The sequence below is a fragment of the Metopolophium dirhodum genome, chromosome 5 (genome assembly GCF_019925205.1).
Source record: "Metopolophium dirhodum isolate CAU chromosome 5, ASM1992520v1, whole genome shotgun sequence".
NCBI lineage: Eukaryota > Metazoa > Arthropoda > Insecta > Hemiptera > Aphididae > Metopolophium > Metopolophium dirhodum.
This window is the reverse complement of record NC_083564.1, coordinates 3,644,491-3,669,471: the sequence shown is the minus strand read 5'-3', so window position 1 is coordinate 3,669,471 and position 24,981 is coordinate 3,644,491. Positions and strand designations below refer to the sequence as shown.

General features: G+C 29.6%; 3 protein-coding genes across 4 annotated transcripts; 2 read left to right on the top strand and 1 right to left on the bottom strand.

The window, feature by feature from the left end:
- The first annotated feature begins 1,217 nt into the window (after window positions 1-1,217).
- Window positions 1,218-5,636, top strand: LOC132945085 (uncharacterized). Of its 2 annotated transcripts, none has more exons than XM_061014711.1 (7): window positions 1,218-1,397; window positions 1,826-2,038; window positions 2,105-2,447; window positions 2,534-2,734; window positions 2,826-3,022; window positions 3,763-3,902; window positions 4,114-5,636. In XM_061014711.1, exons 3-7 carry the CDS (start codon window positions 2,154-2,156, stop codon window positions 4,599-4,601), a joined length of 1,320 nt encoding a protein of 439 aa, XP_060870694.1. In that variant the 5' UTR covers window positions 1,218-1,397; window positions 1,826-2,038; window positions 2,105-2,153; the 3' UTR covers window positions 4,602-5,636. The 2 variants fall into 2 exon arrangements, with proteins under 2 accessions (XP_060870694.1, XP_060870693.1); XM_061014710.1 differs by lacking the exon at window positions 1,218-1,397 and adding an exon at window positions 1,407-1,705.
- Window positions 5,637-6,743: 1,107 nt separating this feature from the next.
- LOC132945036 (uncharacterized) lies at window positions 6,744-10,927 on the bottom strand. The gene is made up of 2 exons (XM_061014647.1): window positions 10,551-10,927; window positions 6,744-7,394 (listed from the first exon to the last, which is right to left on the bottom strand). Exons 1-2 carry the CDS (start codon window positions 10,807-10,809, stop codon window positions 6,823-6,825), a joined length of 831 nt encoding a protein of 276 aa, XP_060870630.1. The 5' UTR covers window positions 10,810-10,927; the 3' UTR covers window positions 6,744-6,822.
- A 5,326-nt stretch (window positions 10,928-16,253) lies between these two features.
- Window positions 16,254-20,356, top strand: LOC132945534 (uncharacterized). Its single transcript, XM_061015308.1, has 2 exons — window positions 16,254-16,625; window positions 19,692-20,356. Exons 1-2 carry the CDS (start codon window positions 16,367-16,369, stop codon window positions 20,186-20,188), a joined length of 756 nt encoding a protein of 251 aa, XP_060871291.1. The 5' UTR covers window positions 16,254-16,366; the 3' UTR covers window positions 20,189-20,356.
- Window positions 20,357-24,981: the final 4,625 nt, after the last annotated feature.

Here is a 24,981-nt window from a genome sequence, read left to right as displayed (position 1 = left end):
ATTTACTTATACCTCTTATATATATAATTAATTTATATATATCAATACGGGTATATAGTTATTTATTATATTTCTTATTTTTGAGTTTTGAAATTTGTCATTCTTCATCAAGACTTCAAGGAGGATTAATGTTGGTAGTTTAAAATTTTGAATATTATAAATTATAATATTCAAAATTTATAATATTATATTTATTATATCTGCTCAAATATATACACACTTTTACAATGAACCATGATGGATACCGATATGACAATAATGGTAAAAAAAATGGAATCACGTAAGTACCTAATCACACATCATATTATAATAAAAATATACTATATATATAATATATACCGATTTTTTTTTAACCATAGTTCATTAAGCTAATACACATTATAACTATTACATTTTTTTATAAATAATTTTATGTATACATTATATATTATTTTATATTAGATTCTGAGCGGATGTGTTTTTTTTATAAAATTTGTTTCCGTGTACACGATAAGTAGGTAGTTGAAATAATGCTTCGTTTTCCAACTTTGAAAGTTTTACACTAGAGTGAATCTATATTGTATAAATCAAAAAAAAAACCCTTCGTAAACTTCTTGTAAAAATGGCTAAGAAAAAAAATATTAGATCATTAAGCACTATAAAGATGTGATATAATGAATTAATGCTAAGTATATTGAATTTAAGTAAACGTATTTTGTTTCAATAATTTATTTACTTGGCGAGGAATTAACAAAGTGTGATGAACAAAATAATTAAATGGCCAGTGCCGTATTTCCCAGTAAACACTTTAAGCTAGTGCTTTGGGCGGTAAATTATTTTTAATATTACATTTTTATTATTATATGTTACTAGAACTGAAAGCAATGCAACTAATTATAAAATGTTTTTAGAGCAACGAGATTGTGGTAATTTTTATTGTAAGGTGATTTTTAATTTCAAATTTGTAGAGTTTATCACCTTATAATAGCATTGCTGCGTTAGATATTTATGATTATTTTAATAATATTATTATTAATATTTATATTAATCAAAATTTTTTTTTCAGAAATAATTCCTCGCCAAGTAAATAAATTATTGAAACAAAATACGTTTACTTAAATTCAATATACTTAGCATTAATTGATATCACATCTTTATAGTGCTTAATGATCTAATATTTTTTTTTTACTTAGTCATTTTTGCACGAAGTTTACGAAGGGTTTTTGTTGTGATTTATACAATATAGATGGTTATGACCCGCCGACCGCAGACACTCGTCGTCATTTGCTCCCACCTAGGCCTCGAGCTGCATACACGAAATTGAGTGGGGGAACCGGCCGATGCGACGACGACGGCTAGCGTGATTCTGAATTTAATATAAATTTCCTTTAAAAATGCCGCACTTTTTCATGAATAACGTAAGCGCCGCCCCTAATCGAATCTATTTTTCTACTACAGATTATCCAAACAAACACAAAAAAATTAAATAAATATCACTCCATTGTAAAATCAATACATTCATTGTTCCGCTTAGAATCTAAAATCTAATTATTATATAATTAAATAATTTTAAATATAACAAAATATATTGTGTATAATATGATATTATAAAATTGATATTTTAAATTAAATTATCCTTTGGTGTGCTTAAATGTGTGTGGATTGACTGTTAATACTTTTATTTTTTAACTCTCGATCCTTTTTATTATTTTGAAATACATAATAGGTACCTAATACTATATTATATTTTACAAATTTTTTTTTTGCTTTAAATTTTTAATTATTAGAAAATATAGCTTATATGAATTCTTGTAGTTCATAAATATTGTATATTGTTATTCAATAGTTATTACAAATGTAGCAAAAGTACCATGCACTTTAGTCCTGGAACCATGAAAAAGATGGCCGACGGAACAATTATAGTGATGAGGTCTCACTCTAATCATGAGCGTGAAGATGATACCCCTCAGTTAATAGATGCTTTAAAAGCAGTACTAAAAAGAAGAGCTGCTGCTGAAAATATTTTATTAAAAGAAATTTACGACGAAGAGTGCTTAAGGTAAATTTTAGAAGTTTTATTATTGAAAAATTAATTATAATTGCTTATACTTATTTATTGATTTAGGCATCCAATAGCAGCTAGCTTATATCCATAGCCTACAGCTGAATCTTTAATGCGTTTGGCCCGTAGGTCAGTAATGCCTAGATTGCCTGGGAACCTTCAGGAACTAGCATCCTTATTTGATAATGGGCATCTTCAAAGATTCAATTGTTGTGACATTACGATATTTAGGAGCTGTATTCGTGACCTTGATGGTAAAACTAGCCTGATATTTGCATGTCCAGTTTTGTCACAAAGTTTTTGTGGTACTGGAATTGAGGAGCTTCATGTAGACGCTACTTTTAAAGTGGTTCCAGTAAACATGGGCTATCAATTATTGAGCGTACATGCTATGATACAAAATTATGTAAGTATATTATACCTAAAACAAAAATTTAACTTACAATTGTTTTTATTATATTGATGTTCATTCATTTATTTATTTATCTATAGTCAATACCAATTATATTCGCACTAATGGAATCAAAGTCTAGGAATTCATATGACAGTGTATTTCGATATGTTAAAGATAATCTTTTAGCAAACATTTCTCCAAGGATTATCATAAGTGATTATGAATCTACACTTAGAGATGTTCTACAATCATATTTCCCTGAAGCTCGAACATCTGGTTGTTGGTTCCACCATAATCAAGTACCTACCTAAAAAATACAAATTTTTATTTTTATTATAATTTTGCTTAATGATTAGTATACTTAAGTTATTTATATTTAAATCTTTTTAGGCAGTTTTTAAAAATATGAAAAGTAAAGGATACTATAGGCTTGTAAATACTAATCAATTTGCACTGCAAAGCTTAAACCTTTTATTTGGCCTTCCACTGCTTCCATATCAGGATATAGAAAGAGCATTTCAATTAATTAAAATGTATGCAATCAACCATGGAGTAGCGATGCATAATTTATTTGACTATTATGAGAGGTAATTAGTTGTTAATATTTAAAAATCAATACATATTGGATTGTTGTAAAACTATTAATGTACAATGGTTTTATGTTTTTTTTCTTTGTCATAATTTTTTGGAGCAGTAAAATATTTTGATGTTCTACTTTAACTCAGTATTTAAAGGTGTTTTCTAGAAGAAAATTGGATCTAATTGGTACTTTGGGAATTAGGTCGTTAAAAGTAAAAATGCATAGTATTTTTTTATAAATATTTAAAAGGTTTTTTTTGCTATTTGTAGATATTAAAATTTTTTTTTTATTAGCATTTTTTTTTTTGTTTAGGTAGTATAAATTTAGTTTTTGGTTAAAAAGTACAGTAATAAGTAGTTCTGATTGAAATTCAAAAATCTAATAAATATGTATAGGAAAATACATTTTTTTTATACACATTTGAAGTTCAAATTTTAACGAAATTCGATATTTAAACAAAGTATATCAACTGTATTTTTTTTTTTTTTTTTAATAATTCAAAAGAAATTTTTAGTAGTAACTTGAAACTGTTATGTATATTTTGTATTTTACTATCACAGTGACTTTTATAACTTATATTTAGATTCATTTAAAGGTGAATATCTGTACACTATACCCTAAACCTAATTACTTATAGTAGCTTATTAAGTAAATACTTGGTTTGTAATGTTTGTATTGTACAGTTGAATATTTGAATACCATAAATAATACTTATTTATTATATATTTATACCTGTGTTAACTATAGGTATTGGTTGCGCCGTGTGGGAACTCAGATAATTTCAGTTCATGGACTTCCTAGGCGTACAAACAATAATATTGAAAGTTTCCACAATAAATTAAGATTAAAATTTTCAGTGACTCATCCCAATCTATGGATATTTTTAAGTAAACAAATCAATATGATTAATTAAATACTACTTGTTTTAAAAGTTATTTTTAACGTTTGTAAACTGAAAATACTAATTATATATATGTATGGATTGTGATAAATATTTTATAATATAATTTATATTATCTAATGTATTACCAAACAAATAAGTATGCATCTTCTGATAATTTATGTTTCTGAAATTTACTTATAACATTTTTCTTATAGGTAATTTGAGTAATTTATTTAATAATTACCATGTTATAATGAGGCAGCTTGAAAATAATCTTCAACCTACTAGGAGTCTGAAGGCAAAATATTTATTACAATCCAAAAGACTTAAAAATGCCACAAGCCAATACGATGCTGGGATCATAAGTATGTGGCAGTTCATGCAATTGACTTCGTATACCACATCAAGATATATATCTCGACATATAAATTGGATCAATGAGGTAGATCCAAATTCTGAGCCAGAAGTGGAAGCTGCTGCTGTTGTACAGCCAATTCAGGAACCACAACTGCCAATAGCTCCACAAGTGTCAACGTGCATAGTATGTTTGAATGCAAGAGCAGCAAATATTCAACAGCATATTGTTATTCCTTGTGGTCATGCATGGGTTTGCAACAATTGCATTACATCCCTTCCAGCACCAACAAGATGCCCATTATGTCGAATGGAAGAAGTCACTTTTCAAAGAATTTTCTTAAATTAAACTTTTCTATTAGTTTTAAAATATTTAATTGTTCATCAAACAAAACTACACAATATGACATACAAATTAATTGAAAAATGTTGTGATAGCTATGAAGTATTTCAAGAAACTGTTGATTTTTTCTTGGAAAACAGCCAACATCTTCTAGCATTTCCATGTGCTGATCACAAAAATGACATTTTTTTATTTATAATTACTTATTATATTACCATGAGAATGAGACAATACTCACGTATATCTAATCAAAAGCAAAGTTAGAAATCACGCAAAAAAAAAAAACTTTTAAAATTGATAGCAACATAGTAACTAGTAATACGCATTCATTTATTTAGAAATAATAGTGAATATAAAAAGTTCGTCGTTGATTTGAATTTTTGAATTTTTGATCGTTGTTCAGTTATCACTAGCATCCATGACGAAGTATTATTTCGTCATGGTAACCACTAAATAAAACCTTATCAAATTGTTATAAAATGTTTATAACATTATAACACCTTTATTCGTGCAATAAAATGCATTTTTGGAAAAATGTTAGTTAACACCTTTGTCCATTGACCCCTTCAATTAAGAATAGTTTATCACCTATAATATTATTTTTTTCATATTTTTATTCAAGTTGCAGTACACAATAATAATATGACATGTCTGTGTTGCAATCAGTATTTTCGATCAGTTATTATCGGGCATATACTTTCCGGAACTATACGTTTCGTTAAAAAACGCGCGTTGTTGTCCTGTTAATTAGGTATTTAGGAATAGTGGAAAATTAAAATATAATGTATTAATTGTTATTATACGAATATTAACATGATAAGACGTTATAATAATAATAATATGTACCTAAGTATTAGCCATTAAGGCTTTAAAAATTTAAAGTCCCAAGCTAATAATACATAGTTAGCTATTATACATGTTTAATATTTTAAAATATATTACAATTTTCTACTATTTTTTGAACCATCAAAATAACTAAACTGGATTGTTTTTATTTAATGCAATACCTATCAATAAGAATTTATTTATACCTATTTAAGATACAATTAAAATGAATATAAAACCCTTTTGGTTATTAATAAATAATAATATAAATATACAATTGTTGTAGGTACTTATGATACTATGCATTTTTTGACTACATCATCCTATTTTATTATAACATCATATAATATATTATATATTATATTATATCAATGTAATGGTTAATGGTTATGATGATTTAATAAATAAATAATATATATTGTTGGAAAAATTAACTGCATGTGCCAATTAAACAGGAACTTCATAAATTAATGAATTAAACAGATTGCCTGTTTAAACTATTTGAAAAAATATCCATCGAGCTCTCATAATATGGTATGTAATATGGTAATTTGTTAATGTATCTGCATCTTATTTTTAAGCTCCAAATTATATAGTTCTGAAGCGTACTGAATGGTCCACAATGTTCGAAAGTTTACTTTCTTAAAAACAAATTACGCGTTCATCCTGGAGTGATCATACGACATACGTTTTAATTATTATTTAATTCAACTCTGTGAAGGTACTAAATGTTTTAAAAAAAGTTGTTTTTTTAAATATCCAATGATTATAAAAATTCGTCAAGTATTTAACAGCTTTACTGTAATGGATGTGTTAAATTTAAAGCACACGACAAGAAATTGTTCTGAGTGAAGACTGTCTAACTTTTTGGTAGATACCTAACCTAAGTTACAGAGAAATAATTTTAATTACAAACAGATTTAAATAAAAAACTGACATTTTTGTAAAGTAAATTCATATTCATCGCTCCATTGACCACTAATAGAATAATAAAAAATATATTGTATTATGGGTATTATTTATTTTTATTTATACAAAATTTATTATAATATAATATGACCAAATTATGATCACATATTATCTTTGTAATAAATAAAAATGAACACTGGCAATAAAGATCTAGCAATAAAGTTCTCAACTTTCTTTTTCAGGGGTTTCAAATAGGCAATTTACAATACTTTCCGTAAATATACGGTCCGGATAAATACGTTCCGGTTAAATACGGTTTATTAGATTTTTTTAATTCCGGAGGTATACGTTCCGGCCAAATACGGTTTTTAACTTTTGGATTCCGGCAATATACGTTCCGGAATTATACAGTCCGGATAAATACGTTCCGGGAAAATACGGTTTAGTATTTTTTTTAATTCCGGAGGTATACGTTCCGGCCAAATACGGTTTTTCACTTTTGGATTCCGGCGATATACGTTCCGGATTTATACGGTCCGGAATTTATACGTTCCGCCCATTTATTTTCCGGATTAATACGGCCTCCCAATATGACGTGGTACTTGGTTTTAGCATTGCCTTGACACGTGTGTATGCTGGACGTGTCGTCGAATGGGTAACTGTAGGAGTATGGACAGGCTGACTTGAAGTATGCCGGATAGTTTTTGGGCCACGAGCTTCTGTTACAAGTCTTTGGGGTGGTGTAGACACCTTGGCAGCAGTCAGACTTCGTGTTAAACAGCGTACAGGCGCTCTTGCACGCCACCACGCTGGAGCCATCGGCCGCCTTAACAGCCAGTTTGGCCGGACACCTGCTGTTCAGGTTAGAAAAACAATAAGCCAGCTGACAGTTGGTATCATTTTTCATGGACTCTGAAAATGGGACAGGTCTAATCTTGATCGGCAGGTTGAAGCCGTCCACCAACGACACGTGGTAGAAGTCCACTTCGTCGACCTTGGAGAGCTCTATTTCAGCTAGGGACAAGGGTGGAACGCCCCTGGTCCCGTTGCATTGAATCTTGCTCCCTGCATCATCAAATCATAGTGAAATGAAATATACGAAATAAAATCATATATAATATTAGACTGTTATATATATGATATTATAGCATATTCTAATATTCTATACATTTACATAATAACATAATACTTGATCGCTTTTTTAGTCGTATCAATAACTTTGCATATATACATATAGAAGGGGAAAATAGATATATCATTGGAAAGGTTTACCTATATAAGTATATAGAGTAGATTTGAAAAAATAATTTTTTTATTCATATTATGATGTTAAGGCAAGTAAAACACAACAATAGGAATACACCTATTTTTCCACTGTCTAGTAAAATTAAATTAAAATTTACCAAGTAATACAAAAGTAATATAAAAACCAATAACCGATGTAACCAGTTTATAAAATAATGGTTAGGTTCCGCATATGCTTTTCATTCACACGATTCCGCCCAAATATATTTTGCGACGTTGCCGATTGTATTTTAACAATAATTTTAATCATAAAAATGATAATATTACATAATAATTTTTAGACATAATATTATAACATTATTTTGGTTTTATTAAAAATTCTAGCTCAATAGTCAATCATTGTCTACGTTGTACTTATTATCTGCAGGACTCATCAGTTACCTGATTGAAATGTATAATTCATAAATTCGTATTATTGTGTCAGAGAGAAATAAGGAAAAAAACATTTTCCTGTACTTCCAACATCATTAAATAATGCTTTAAAACAAATGAACTGAGGATTTAAAAAATTGATAAATGTTTCAAGTTTAAAAATCAACAATTTATTTATGTTCCGGCAGATGCAATTTGTATTTCCCTTACAAGTTACAACTGTTCAAAATATTTACTTTTTTTTTGTTATATTGATTTTACTTTAACATTAGAATTTGAAAATTAAAGTTACTATACAATTATTTATGCATAAAAATCAAACTACTATATTGTTCACGTTTATCATAAATTAGTCTAATTGTGGATATTAAGGGAAACAATTGAAATAAACTGTTCTATCATAGGCGTGCGTAGACTTTTGATTCCGGGGGGCACACTAAAAATTAGGGCCCACCATAATTTTGAAAACAATTATAGATACAGATGGATACGTCAATAATTTCATTAATTTGATTTACGCTTAATTAATAATTAGGGCCCTTGTCGTTTTTGGTGAATGGTCCGGGGGTGCCCGGACTATAAACTGACAACATCGCAACAGTTTTTATGCGAAATCAGGTAGATAAAAATGTATATTGTGCGAAATCTGTGTTACCCCTTATAGACTTCATAACTAAAATACGAAATTCCTGTTTTTCCATATATTATACATACAAAATGTTCATACGAATAAAAGAAGAAGAGGCACAAACGCTGATACAAAACTGTGTTTGACCATAAAAAATTCAACTTCCATTTTCGTGGATTACAGGACGACTAGGGCACCCCCTATACTAAAATTAAAGAAAATAAGAATATTAATTTTACGTTTATTATTTTATTGTTTTATTGTTTTTTTATAATAGACATTTGAAGTAATATTTACGTGTAAGGTTTACATTGAATTCATACAGATGCTGTCAGATACGTGCAAACACGTATTATGCAGCGTGAAACAACTTTTCGTTTGAGCTATTCTAAATACGTAGATACATTATAATTAAAACTCGTCATTGTGTGCGTGCGTAAATCGTACATACTCTAAACCGCGTTCTAATGCTAATTTTCAAATTCCAAACCATTTAAAATCACGATATAATTTATCTATTAAAATTAAATGCAAAGTGTTGGTAGCCACTATACCTACGCGGGTCGTTGTCGGTCGCTAATCGGCAATCGGTACTATCGACCACAGTATTTTTAAACATATTATTTCCGTATCAATATTTCTATACCAACTATAGTTATACTAATATACTTCAAATTACAATACACCTATATTTTCATTTTAATTAGTTAATTTTTTTAGCATTGAAAGTCACACTATCATCACCAGCAACTACGACATTTTCATGAAACAAAATATATTGTGTTTGCTTTACAAAAATATGTAACAAATTTTAGCCCTAAATTTAACCACTAATGGCAACATACATGATATAATTTGAATTTTCCATTTTTATATTTACTTCATGAGCCACATTTTTGGGTAGAGACAGGCCGCAACACGTGTGAATCAGAATATAAATTGTATATTAATGGTCAATTGTGATAAAAATTGTTCGTATATTTTTTATTGACCCAAACGTTGGTATCGGGCAGTAATGGTGATTCTTCTGTTATGAATTGGTATATAAAATTGATATTTATCAACTAGGTAATAGGTATATTAGCTGTCCTGCCCAGCGCAGCGTTAGGTTAGGTTAGTTAGGTTAGGTTAGGTTGCCCATGCCAAAGATTTGATTTTTTTATAAAAATATTTGTAAAACTATGTATACACCATATTTCTCCCAAAAATTATAGTCATATAATATGTGACCAATATTCACCCTATGAATATATTAGACGAAAAAAATATTGTTTTTTCGTGAGCTGAACAAAAAGTGTGTGTGAGCTACCTTTTAACTACCTAGTTATAGGGAATGAAAAATAAACTATAAACTCTATCACTTCTTAGTTCAAGGAATCTATTGGTATAAATGTGTATTGAAAGCGGTCCAGTAGTTTTTGATTATATTAACCATCAGATAAACCAACGCGGATTAAAATATAGTGACCAATAATTATTATCAAAACTAAAAGTTAAAATTGTTATATCAGATGAATTATATTATAATATGTAACCTGTGACAACCAATTATCTAAAAAAATCCCATGGAAAAAAGGGCCTGAAGTTTTTCCCAAATTGTCCAACTTTTTCAATTTTTCTTTCATGTCAATCCTATGGCTATAATAAATAACATAAAAAACATTGTATAGTTACTCCATGTAAGCTTGTTATATATTTAAATTGTGACATTCTCAATTGTAAAGAAATTTTTTCAGTACCTATTTGAGATATTTATTATTTATTTTTTTTGTGTAGGTAATAGTTACTAGTTACGATAATGGTTAAGAACCTAACCCGATTAAGACATATTACCTACTACTGTATTCCGAATAAGATTGTAATAAGGGTCGAACGTATCGCAATAAGCCTATTACAAATCGACCTTATAGACTTACCACAATCGCCAGTTTCGCATTTTCCTTTACTGTTGCATTTGGTCCTGCCCCAAATCCTGCCCGTCCAATTTCGAGACGAGATAACTAAATGAGTCCTGTAAGGGTCCAACGAAAATCCACCATTTTCGAGATGTTTGTGTCCGGGGTTGCCTTGTATGCCAGGCCATACAGTAAACGAGCAGTTGTTTGTTATTCTAAACATGTGTGCTTTAGTGACTGCAGCCATTTGAACAAAAAACAATAAAAATTTAAAGTCCATCTCGAGAGATGAGACCGCGGGATTGTTATAGGTATATACTGTATAGGTGGTTAACTGTCGACAGAATTTGTGAGCTGTATTAGCAATGGCGTAGTATCTTATATCACATCTTGTTTATATACCAACGTGAACCTATCGACAATAATAAACTGTTATACTAAGGAACAACTCAAGGTTGCGGACGAATGGAACTCTCTCCCTCTAACTAAGAAAATTACGTATAGTGTAGTTCTTTTCGCACTATAAATTATAATCTATAAACTATATTAAAAATAACAATAACAATAATGATAAATAACATATAAGTGATACGTAATAATTTATTAATAATCCTACAAAATTATAAATATAGGTAATAACTATAACAATAATAATATATTTAAATAAAAATAGATATACCACCTAATAATGTATTATAATTTGTATGATAATAATAATAACTATGCAAACAAAATTAAAATTAAAATGCTGCTATATTTTTAAAAATTGTTTCAAATGGATCATTTAGCTTTAATATTTTCTATTTTTAATGTTTTTTGTATTTTTTTTTTACCTTATTTTGCCCTCGTACTCAGCACAGTTTGTGTGTTTTCCCTCGAGTCAAGCGTCCACGGTGTCGTGTCTAATATCTATGATTATAGATATTCTATTCTATTATATTCTATTATATTATGTTTAATTCCATGTGTTTGAAAATTAACATAATCTTTCCAGCTGTAAGAAAAAAATATGGTGTTTAACCGGGTCTAAAATCGAACACGTTTGGTGTTTGATTATTTGATACTTTGATGACGTATCCCTTCAATGTTTAAGAATTAATATAGTATTATATATATATAGTAATTATTATTGGTTTTTAAAAAAACCCTACGTAATAAATAGGTATCAATACTAATAGAACGTTTTTCCCGAGATGCATCAAATCATTGGAATTCAGGGGCCTCCACGGATCCGGCCCGCCAAGATTTTTTCTCTGGCCCTCCAAGCTAATTAATGTTTTGAAAATAATATATTTATTATATTAATTCCATTTAGTTTTCATTGTTTTTAATTTATTGAATTAATTAATTATTATTTTCTTTTGGTGTTATTTGTAACAGCTAATAATAGTCATTTATACCTATATACTAAGTACTAACACTAACTAATAATAGAAAAACTCGTTATAAAATAAAAAAAGTATGTAAACAATCAAAAAAATAAATCGTATCTATTCTTCAATTTCTCGACCGCTCTATTCTTCTAAAAATGTTGGCCCTCGATGCCAAATAGCGTATTTCAAATTGGACCCGCCGTAAAAAAAGGTTGGAGACCCCGGCATTAAATTATTTAGGTACCGATTATTATAGTAATGGGGTAGCTCTGTTTCGCCAGCACTGCCACTTTCGAATTTTAATACCAAAAGTTGACAGTATTATGTAATTTTTTATGTGAAATTTTGTACAAGCAAAATAAAATTTTGGACACCCCCCTAAACACGATAAAACCCGTTATCGCCATGTGTGTGCTGGAGAAACGTTTCCCCAGTACTCCCTTCGCTTAAAGTTGAACAAATTAAATTTTCAATGATACAGTATTATGTATTTTTTTATGTACAATTTTGTACAAGCAAAATAAAATTTTCTACATCCCTTAAACACAAGAAACTGTTATTGCATTTCGTGTAATTGTGAATCGTGTCTAATATGCTAACTGTAAGTTTTACCAAGGTCATCACATTTTGTTCTGTTAATCTGTTCCTATACCTAAAAAAAAGTGACACAAGGTTAATTATAACCAAATAATATCAATAAAACAAGCTCACATCTGATGATGGTTAAAATTAATTTCCCCCGCACCATACCTTTCAATAGTTCACGGTGACCGTAAAATAGAAAAAACCCAAGAGCTGGTTCGTTCATGTTTGTTGTGTTATTAATTAAGACTAGATGTTTATAGATGGTCATTTACGAAATTAAAATGATTGGGTACATATTGTTTTAATAGTCAAATTATATGATTCAAACGGCGGACACTGTTTATGTCTTTATGTATACTTGCTTCTTTTGCTAGTATTTATTATCAAAGCCCAAAAATTACCCTGCCCGTTTCACCCAGGTACGAGTTTTGCCCAAATTTTGTTTCAATATGATTCCCGTTTCGCCCAGAGTAGTTTAGACCAATTTAAAATTAAGTTGGAAATGATTATAATTTTTTAATATTTGAGTATCATTTAGCGTAATCCAGAAAATCACGAAATTAATGTTTTGGCTGTCTATATTATTATATTTTGTTGCTATGCAATATTCACATATTATTTATCATATTATTATTCAAACAGTTTATTTCCGATTAATTATCATTTGTATTTCTCTAATTCTTGTATAAAGCTGGCTAATTATCACTTAGTTATGGATCGTGAACAAAAAACTGCGACTTCAGGTTCTTACTGCAAGGTTGATGAAGAATCACAATACGCATACAAGTTAACGACGGACCAGTTGGAGTTTTTAGGAATTGTAGCTAATAATGTACAGTCTGCGGCTATGTACAAAAATTTAAATGTAGTACCGAGACAAAAGAACATGGACTGTGTTCAGACTGTTATAGTAACGCCGGAAATACAACTAGTTCCGCAGCTGCTAGTTCCAAAGAGCCGTTGTCATAGAACGAAGCTTGCTGCAACACTTAGATTATCTGAAGCACTGTCTAAAGCTCTATGTGCAGCGGCTGTCAGAAGATCATTAAACTTCGTCATACCCGTGCGTTTTCATCGACGTTTCCTCGATTTAATCGAAAAAAGGCCTTTGGGAAACGTTGTGATGACGAATAGAAGTGGGCCAGGTTTCCAGCATTCGATAACTGCTGCAGATATTGCACTGGATTTACAACACATTTCCGCGGACTGCAGTGTTCAGACTGTTATTGTAACGACGGAAATACAGCCAGTTCTGCAGCTGGAAATTCTACCTGAAGTTTCGCAGTTAATAAACTGTTTGGATAATAATATGATAAATAATATGTAAATATTGCATAGCAACAAAATATAATAATATAGACAGCCAAAACATTAATTTCACAATGTCATTTATTTATTTATTTTTTTTCATATACCTAAAGAAAACTAAATTTATTTTCAATAAATACCTCTAATAATAAAAAATAAATAATAAATTTTTATTTTTATTATTTATTATAGCCTTATAGTAGATTTAATATTAGAATATTAGAATTTTTTTACGCAACAGTGATAAACACGAGAAAAACCGTTATTGCCATGCGCGTGCTGAAGAAAACCATCAGGGGCGTAGCCCGTTTCCCCCAAAAATGACCCTGCCCGTTTTGCCCGGCTACCCGTTTCGCCCAAATTGCGTTTCTTTATGGTTCTCGTTTCGCCCAGAGTAGTTTAGACCAATTAAAATTTAAGTTGGCAATAGTTCAGTCAAATATTATGAGCGAACGTCAAGGAGAAATGGTGCTAAAGTTTCTGATCCCTAAAAGACAACTGTTATAAAACCTATAGTAATAAAATTACAGTTAATTGAGATAGGAAAGAAAAGAAATATCGTTTATAAATAATCTATTATATAAAATTCTCGTGTCACAATGTTAGTTACCATACTCCTCTGAAACGGCTTGGTGATTTTTATGAAATTTTATATGCATATTCAGTAGGTCTGAGAATCAGCTACTATCTATTTTTCATACCCCTAAGGGTTGTCCAGAAAAAATAAAAATAGAAATAATAATAGTGTATTATATATTAGTTGCTATTAGTTAATCGGGCATGTTTGTAAGCTTGTATTATTATTTTTTGTCAACATATATACATAATATATATATATATATGTAAATTAATGTTTGTGTGTAGATTAGACCTCTGGGAAGAAGATAAGCTAATTTTAAAAGGATTAAATTTGGTTTTTTTTTATTCATTGGATTTTAGTACGGTTAGGTTTAGGTTAGGATTTTATATTAATTAATTATATTAATCCACCGTAGGTGGAATTAAGTAAAAACGACAAACTTGGTATAACTTTGATACTTTAGAGTCAAATCATACACTTATGTACAAACAGCACGCGGTCCGCGATCTACCGCAGGTAGATTGCCTACCTGATAATATACTGCTGCGAATCAGAAATTTTATTCCGGGCAACAGAAAAGTTAAGATAAATCTAGAACACCATACACCGAATATCAAATAACGCATTGAAGGGTAGGTATTAATAAATATATTTTAAACGATTATAATTTTTTAATAAATATTCTGGACTCAATTTTAAATTTGTATTGTGAGATAAATTTGATTTTTTAATAAATATTGTGAACTTAATTTAAAATTTGTTAAATGTTAAAAAAAAAATTGGAAAACAAAGAGTATCGACTCCTCATGGTGTTTTCTGGATTATGCTAAATGATACTCAAATATTAAAATATTATAATCATTTCCAACTTAATTTTAAATTGGTCTAAACTACTCTTGACCTCCTGAATACGCCAACTAGATTTATTTTTAAATATTCAATATTTCTTTTTCTGTGTTTTAATATTCTAATCTTTATTTATTCTAGATAAGGCCAAATCTTTCTTCATTTATTATAATTATAACTCGAGGACGTCCCACATCCATTTGTTGCCTCTGTCTTACAAGTTACAAGTTCGTAACATGGCAAATTTACGTACAACATATCACGTTTAAATCCGTCGGTTTAAACAAATAGAGTGCATCGACATATTATGAAACTTGATGGTAAGAACATTATCAGTGTTTGTATATGGGGTTCTTACAGTAGTTCAATTTTTCAGCAAGCTATGCGTATATAATATAGCATAAATTAAAAATGGTCATAACTCACTTAAAAACTGAATTATAAAACTCACATACAACACAGATATAATGTTCTTATCGTCAAGTTTCATAAAATATCAATTCACTCTAATTTTTAAACTAACGAATTTAAACACTAAACGTGATCTGCTGAACGTAAATTTGCCATGTTACGCACTTGTAAGACGGAGACAACAAATATCTGTGTAAATTTCAATACATCTAAATATACCTTAAACATATTTTAAATCTTTTTAGAACAGAAAATGTACGTTCCGGAGTAACGCGGATGTTAAAGGAGAAGTAGCAAATAAGAATCGTCCATGAGTTTATAAAAGCGTTAGCAAATAAGACAATACAAATTAAGGGAAACCCTAGAAAAAAAATTTAATAACAATAATTAAATAAAGATGATTATTAAAGAGTTTCTCTTAATAACAGCTGTTTAGGCAATAATGACCGCGCGATTTAAAATAGTATCCATCTTAAATCGTGGCAATAACTAACACATGACCATGGTGCGAAAAGAACAACACTATTGATAATCTTCTTTGTTGGATAGAGAGGTTCCCAGTGGTTCACCTTGAGTTGTTACTTTGCAAAGTAAACAGTAATATTATTGTCGATCGGTTCGCGTTGGTATATAAACAAGTTGTGATATGAGATGCGACGTCAAATACAGCTCGCAAATTCTATCGCCAGTTAACCACCTATACCCATCACAATCCGGCGGTCTGGACTCTCGATATGGACCTTAAGTTTGTACTGTTTTTTGTTCAATTGACTGCAGTGACTAAAGCACACCTGATTAGAATAAAAAACAACTGCTCGTTTACTGTATGGCCCGGTATACAAGGCGACCAGGAACACGAACATCTCCTGAACGGCGGATTTTTGTTGGACGCTTACAAGACCCATACGTTTAATACGCCTCGAAATTGGGCGGGCAGGATTTGGGGTAGGACCAATTGCGACAGTCAAGGAAAATGCGAGACGGGCGATTGCGGTAAGTCCTATATATGGTCGATTTGTAATAGGCTTATTGCGATGCGTTCGACCCTATATTATTCGGAAAACGGTAGTAGAGATGTCTTAATCGGGTTAGGTTATTCTTATTCATTAGTAAAATATTGTTTTAGGGTAGTGAACACCTGTTATTAATTATATTAAAACCATAACCGCATTTTCGTTTATTTCTGCTCGCAATTGGTTCACGTAAGAAAAAAAAAGTTACTTACTATACTATCCGTCGCAGGGGTTATAGCCAGGTAATATAAATGGGTTAAATAAATTTAAAAATATTAGTGACATTAATGTTATTTCGCCCATATATAAATATTAATAAAAGGCATTGTTGGCGTGCATGTTTGTATAACCGATCCACAGCCAAATCTATCGCACTCATTTAATTTGTCTGGGGCAACACGCCGTGCAGGATCAGCTAGTATAAGTAGTATTTATACATAGAAGTTGATAAATATCAATTTTATACACAAATTCATATCAGAAGAATCGTCGTTCCCACCCAATACCACGTCTCAGTCAAGAAAAAAATATACGAACAATTTTTATCACAATAACGACCCATCATTACAGTATTATATACAATATATTATATTAGTATATATTCTGGTTCGCTCGTGATGCTGCCTGCAGCCATTATCCTAAAATTTGTGTTTTAACCATCGCTACAACTGCTGGCGGCGAACGACGCTTGTTTCCCTTCAGTATAATATATGAACCTGTTTCCGCGGACTTCGTGCTATCTACGTATTATATATCACGGTTGTTTCAATTTCTTATGGCGCGCGCTAATAACGGTATTAAGTTGCCAATAATGACAAAATATTTAATAAAGCTAGGTATCGTATATTCCTGACCCAAAAAATATATAGCCATACAGAAATATACCCACTTGGATGTATTTGATTTAAATACGTCTTCAGAGACGTGTTTAGCATTTTCATATCCCAGCTCGTTATTCCCCCTCCCGCAACTAGATCTAATTTGCTACCAGGAACCCTCAAAGTTGAAAATTTAAGTTTTTTCACTGCCTTAAAAGCTTACGAGTGTTGACAAATAAAAAAAAAATGTACATCATAAATTTATTATAAAAGCATATCAAAAATATGTGTATAATCAATATACATGTGTGACTCCACTTAATTAGAATCTGATACCAATACTGCTATATACTGCTATAATAGGTACCTAATAAGTGCAATAGGTACTTTTTTTTTAGCAAGCCTCCTATAATTATAAAAGTATACTTAATTTATTTATTTATTTTATTGTGAAAGTTATTACTTTATTAGTTAAGGTTTTATACGCGGGTGTCATTAATTTGAGATTATAAATTAGGGCATTCAATTTTAGGGGATACTCCATACAAGTTACAGCTATAGACATAAAATTATGCTTTATATATTATTTAACATGTTTGATAATAAGAACTATTTGTGTGCACTGCACAGAGATATCCAACAATATTCACGAGTCATGACTGAGAAAATAAAACATTTCCTGTTCTGCTTATCTACTCATTAAAAAACATTATTTGGTTTCGTTTTTATAATTTTTTAATAAGAGGGAATTCAATTATTTCAATTTTCAATTTTTTAGTAAATCACAATAGTAGTTTTGGAGCCATATATTATATAAATATTTACCATTCATCTACCACTTCTATCGCTAGATTTTCGCAATTACCCGAACTATAATATTTACTTCGATAGTTTGATACAAGAACAAGTAACAATCCACGTTACCTGGAGTCACCTGGACGGCAAAGTCGAAAACCAATAACAAGTACCTAATTTTGCGATACGACTCGCTATGTTAGTTTTAAAGAAAATTGATCAAGTTGGAACTAATTATTATTTTGAATTTCTAAGAATAATAGATATGTTACCTATGTATAGTCAGTTTTGGTGTCACTATTAAGACATAGTTTAACATGAAATTGTCTTAGGTCTGTGACACATAAATTTACTATGCATACGGAATTAGCAAAATACGATTCGCATGCTGGACACGCAAGAGGTCCAGTACTTTGGCCAGCAAGATCTCCTGATTTAAAACCAATGGATTTTTTTTATGGGGTATTTGAAAAATCTTGTGTATCCATCGTGTTAATTGCCTGATCTCCACCTTAGCATTGAAGAAAATATTCAAAATATCTTACCTGAGACATTACAAAATGTTAAGAATGCTTGGGACCAAAAACTGCAACTCTGTGTTACAAATAAATAAAATGTAATGAATTATTTTCGATTTCATGTATTAAAATATATATTTTTTTTAATTATTTATCAAAATTAAAAGCTTAAACTATTATCTGAACTGTAATTTTAATCTTTCCTAAAAACTCCACTAATAATTAGATATTTACAAATTGTCATAAAAAATCAGAGTTTCAATTGAGATCAATTAAATCATGCGATTCGTATTTTGCTAACAAAACTCTATTAGTCTTATAAATTCAAAATCATAATTAGCTCCAACTTGGTCGATTTTCATTAAATTATTTTATTTTTTTTTTTGAACTGTTTTAAAAAATATGATCAACAAAATGGCTACCTTGGAAATTTAAAAAAATAAATTGCCTAAAAAAATGTTTGGTTATTTTTGAATTTTTGAAGAAAAAAAATTTATCTTATGCTATTCAATCCGAATTTCCATACTTATTACAGCAAAAAAAACTGAATTTAAATACACTGATTTTCCACGGAGATACTAAGGGCGATACGGGACTTTTGGGACACACTGTATATTACTCTATAAGCTAGGTACAAACATACAGACATTGCCTTTTTATGTACATTTGAGTAACAAACACTAATTAATTATTATCTTATAAATTGGTTAGGTTACTGATTTTTATGTTTAGTATCACCTGCAAGGTTTGCCCGCTACAATTGTTAATTTACTAGACAGATTATAGGTTCCCCGGTGCGGTATTCCTATTTTCGTATTTCATCTGCGCCTTAACGCCATCATACGTGTAAAAAATTCTTACGCTATGTATGATTTTATATCGTATTATTCATTGCGCTACAATTTGATGATTCAGGGAACAAGATCCACTGCAGCGGTTCGCGGGCTGTGCCGCCCGCGTCATTTGCTGAGATGAAGTTCACCCGGTCCGACGGATTGGACTTCTACCACGTGTCGATGTTGGAAGGCTACAACCTGCCGATAAGGATGATGCCGACTAGGTATTTCACGTACACGAAAAAAGGCAAGTACGACTGTAAGCCGGCCGAATGTGTGCCCGATCTGAACGGCGTGTGCCCGTCCGAGCTGGCCGTCAAGGCGGCCGATGGCTCCAGCGTGGTGGCGTGCCATAGCGCCTGTTCGCAGTTCAACACGGACGCTTACTGCTGCCTAGGTGCTTACAACACCCAGTCGACTTGTAAAATCAGCTCATGGCCCAAAAACTATAATCCGGCATTCTTTAAGAAAGCATGTCCAAACACCCACAGTCACGCGTTCGACGCCTCGACCAGCTCGTTCACGTGTCGTGGTAACGCGATAACCAAGTACGACATCATATTTTGCCCATATTAAACATGTTCATTGTGTGGCTATATGTCCACATGGGCTCAGGGTAGGTGATTTGATACGTTTTTTTTATAAATTATTACATATATATATAAATAAAAGTATGTATAAAAATAAATGTTTTTGTAAATTTATATAAAATTATATTTTCAAAAATCAACTACTTTCACTCTATATCTTACAGTATTTCTTGAAATATCTGATTTTGTCCTTGAGCCACTTACTGTGTAACTATATGACTATAATGTTTTATCGGTTCGGGGTAGGTTTTTTAATATGATTTTTTATAAACTTTTATATTATATTTATAGGTTTATAAATAAAAGTTTATTGTATAAGAATACAAATTAAGAGGTACATACAAAAATGTATATAAAACAGTACAATACTATTTTCGAAAATTAACTCCTTTCTCACTATATTCTTTTAGTACCTAGGTTCTAGGTACTACCCACCTATTTTTTTTTAAAAAAATGTTCATCATTAAATGATTCCTTTAGAAAATTTAAAAATCGATTAGGTATAATATTCTTATTATTTAAGCATCTATATACCTACATGCATCTTAAAAAACATATTTATTTATTTATTTGTATATTTTAAACGGGCGAACCCAGTTACAATTATATTTTAGACATACGTCTTGGATTACAATATAATAATAATAATACTTGTTATCACATCTTACTAATCTTAAAAATTATAATATGACAATACAGATAGTATGAAATAGGTAAATGACAGGTTTGAGTAATGTATGTGATATTGCAGTTATTGTGATTTAGAGGACGTTGTGGTTATACATTTTAGTTTTTGTTTTAAATATTAAACCAATGATATTTTTTTAGCACCGACATATATAATTTAATAATTCTAAATATAATATTTAAGTTTTTGATACTTGATTTCAAGTTTTAAAATGAGTAGATTATACTATTGTAAAAATGTTCAGAAAAACATGAAAAACAATGATTATAGTAAATAAAAAGTACTGACATTTTGTACTTGTCGATGTTTCGACCGTCGATATTTTAACTTGTCGATATATTGACGGTCGGTGTTTCATACCAGACCCTAGCTAATATATTATATTTACTATAATAATAGTATATTATAGTCACATAGGTTAAAAATTTAAATGTAATTCACACAAATATGTAAAGATTATACAATTCGATTAATTGCAATAGTATTTGTATTATTAGGTAATACATGTTTCTTTAAGTCGATTTACAGTTTCGTTATTGTAAATTACTTACTACCCACACAATTAATTAACACAGAGCCGTTTAGGGCTTCGCCCCTTGGACCTCACCCGATGTATACACACATGTATTACACAAACACTAAATTTATTAAACCTACAAATTTAGTAACATTGAATCACAAAGAAAGCTATGCAAATATTTTGTAACATGACTTCCAACTTATCTCAATAAATCTTTGCAATAATAGGACATTTTTTTTTTTTGATTAAAGTAGACAAAATTATAAGAAATCTTGTATTGCATTTTAAAATCTTGAAAGTCAAGAAATATAATAGGTAAGTAACTTTTAAAAATTAAATATTCATTATAAAAAAAGAAAAAGGTTTCAGAAATAAAAAATAATAAATTATTTGATCACATTTTAAACGATTTTCTGTTTTGTTTTGCTGCAAAACTTGTAATTTCCGGGAACGATACGTTTTTGAAAAAATATGGTTATGGCTATATATTACATATATACTATTCATTGTGCACAATATAACTTAAAATAACTTAGATTTTAGAAGTTGTAATATCATGCATTACAAAATAGAATTCAACTTTAAAGTTTATTTTGTTATGGAAATATGGAATTATGAATATTCACACGGTAACATAGCTTTTAGTAGGTACTATCACAAAGAAGCCCAGTAATTATCATGAACTTTGGCGGGAAATTACAATCATAATATGATATAGATATGGATCATTTGGATCACGGTCTTAGAAGATATCTTCTAAGACCGTGATTTCGACCATATCGTGCCTTATCATATAATTTTTTTTTTTTACTTACATATTAGGTATTATTCTATTTATAATTGTTGGTTTTGTACTAAACCACATCATATTTTAATATGAATTAATGAAATATTTTTAATTTCAGAGGTTTTAGCGGTATTGGCATAAGAACCTTTTGAATTAAATGTATATAGTTTAATTGGTAGGTATATCAATTACTACGTTTTGGAAAAATATGTATGACCTATAGTTTTAATATTATAAATTGTATTTAAGTATTTCAGATAAATAAATAAATATACATATTTACCAATTTGATGATAATAAATAAATGAATGTAGAGATGGCAACTATGATTTTTTTTTTTTGGTCGCTAAAAGTTAAATTTAAAGTGTTAGGGACACGCTTAAAAAAGGTTGGGAACCGCTGACCTATGATTTAGTACAGGAGATATCACGTTTTGAAGGAAAATGGATACCTATAGAACGTTTTGGAAAAAACGCGTTTTGATAAAAGTAATAGTATAAGTTAAATTTAAACTTGGAAATGGTTCACTTTGTCAAACAAATAACGGTTTTAATCGATTTCTCGCAATTTTTTCCATAAAAATTTATGTGTAACTTGATTTTATTGAAAATGGAGATAGCACGTTTTGCATAGAAACGCCTAAATTAATATTTGAAGTTATATGCTACCAGTCCTAATATAGATAGGTACTTAGTGACTAGAAATAATTTTAATTTTAAATAATATAGTTACAGTTCTTATTATAATTAATATTATATTATATTCTATAAAATAAATGTAAATTATATTCTTAAATATCAAATTAATTTTCTAATAATATTAATTTAGTAAGTTTTTTTTTTTGTATAGCTTGTGCTTTATAGAATTGTAACCATTGTATAGTGTATAATACAAATGCACATTTCTACTACTAAATACGAATTACCACGAATAAGCGTATAATAAAATAAAATATATTAAAATGAAAATAATGTCATAAATGATCATAATATTTTGTAACTGCAAAAAAGGGGCCAAATATAGGCAATTTTATATACGGATCGAAAACATTTTTTCCCGGGAAGATCCATTCGTCCAACTCACGGTTATAATAAGTAGATAACGGTGGTCCAACTGCAGCGCTCCCGATCTTCCCAATTCTCAGGTCTATTATGGTTGACATGGTCACACTGATTATGGCGCAAATCATAATAATATCAATAATTATGTGATATCAGTGATTCTACGAACAGCCAGTTTTTGTTGTTGTTTACTTTTCACAGATAAGTCATAACTCATTTCTCATAATATCAAATTAGTGTACCATAAGGCAGTGAAGGCACAGAATCAGTATTACGATAATACGATGCAAGACATCTTCTCTACATCGTGCACAGAATATATCATCTATTCTGTGAGTTTACTATATATCCGTATTCTGTTTTCATCACGGATTAACTGGGTCCAAGATCTATCAGCTTAGCTCATGCATGGAAGTTCTGTAGTTCATCAAACGATCTGTGCTGTACTGCTGTACTGCACTATAAAATATAAATAATTTAACTAAAAATGTTGACGGATCAAAGTCAACATTTTAACGAGTGGTTTTTGAGTTATTTAATTTTGTGTATTAAGGATAATAGGCCCATAATTATGATTTTGAGTTTGGAAGTTATAGGATTCGTGGAAAGTTAAACATTTTAGTAATTAATATTGATCCATCGATGTAAATCCAATATTACATTTATTTTATATTTTTGTTAAACCATTTTTAAGAGCTATTATCCTTAGTATAAATGATAGAATACACCTACCTATTAATTTACAAATGGGCAATTCTTATAAATATTTATTTTTTGTATTAATTTGTAAATATATTGACTACATCAATGTTTTTATTGCTAGTTTTTACAAAGCTATTAATATATTTAACAGTTTTTATTTAAGAATTCTGTTTTCCATGCATCACATAATATGATGTAAATATGTTCGATGGCTTACAAAAAGCAATTCAACAACCGCTATCATTTCTCTCTGAACACCGGTTTATTTTTTTTAATAAAAATGACTAGGTATATTTAAATTAAATATTATGCATATTGTGTCTTTTGAAAATGCCAATGTGTTTTTAAGTGGGTATAATAAATAAATGGCATTTGGATAAGATTTAATTTCTGTATGTGTACACTCAACGTTGGCGATTAATTTAAGAGGATGTCAGCGCACTATTTGTTTTCTCTCTCTGGTCCACGCACAACATAGACAAAACACAATTGCGCAGAATCGTTTTTTCTATGTTTTTAAGTAATCTTAGAGTAAAATCACCCATTACAAAAAGATAGAGAATAGTATTTTTGAAAGAATGACATATCAATTTCTCTAAATATTGTTTCAAAACAATTTAAACATCATTTAAATTTGCAACATTTTTTTGTGTATTTTTAAAGTCGAATACCAAGTTAGTTAACAATAAAATATAAAACCGATATGTCATTCCCTCTAAAATATTAGTCTCTATCTTTTTTGTAATGGGTGATTTTACTAAGATGACTTAAAAACATAGAAAAAACGATTCTGCGCAAATGCGTTTTGTCTATGTTGTACGTGGGTGAGAAAGAAAACAAATAATGAGCTGACATCCTTTTAAGAATTATCCTCACTTTTGGCTGCTAGGTATATTGAATTTTAATTATAATAATAAATAATATTAATTAGTAATAATAATTAATATAATTTAGATACCTACCACCAATGACCAAATCATCTATACTTACTAGTTTATTCAACTGGTTTTAATTTCTCAAT

Bases quoted from the DNA above. Each gene is read 5' to 3' on its own strand.
- LOC132945036 (XM_061014647.1), bottom strand. From the start codon at position 10,809: ATGGACTTTAAATTTTTATTGTTTTTTGTTCAAATGGCTGCAGTCACT. The intron at 7,395-10,550 runs GTAAGTCTATAA...TTGATGATGCAG, and splicing joins ATGCGAAACTGGCGATTGTG to GGAGCAAGATTCAATGCAAC.
- LOC132945085 (XM_061014711.1), top strand. From the start codon at position 2,154: ATGCGTTTGGCCCGTAGGTCAGTAATGCCTAGATTGCCTGGGAACCTT. The intron at 2,735-2,825 runs GTACCTACCTAA...AAATCTTTTTAG, and splicing joins GTTGGTTCCACCATAATCAA to GCAGTTTTTAAAAATATGAA. The intron at 3,903-4,113 runs GTAAACAAATCA...TTTTTCTTATAG, and splicing joins CAATCTATGGATATTTTTAA to GTAATTTGAGTAATTTATTT.
- LOC132945534 (XM_061015308.1), top strand. From the start codon at position 16,367: ATGGACCTTAAGTTTGTACTGTTTTTTGTTCAATTGACTGCAGTGACT. The intron at 16,626-19,691 runs GTAAGTCCTATA...TTGATGATTCAG, and splicing joins ATGCGAGACGGGCGATTGCG to GGAACAAGATCCACTGCAGC.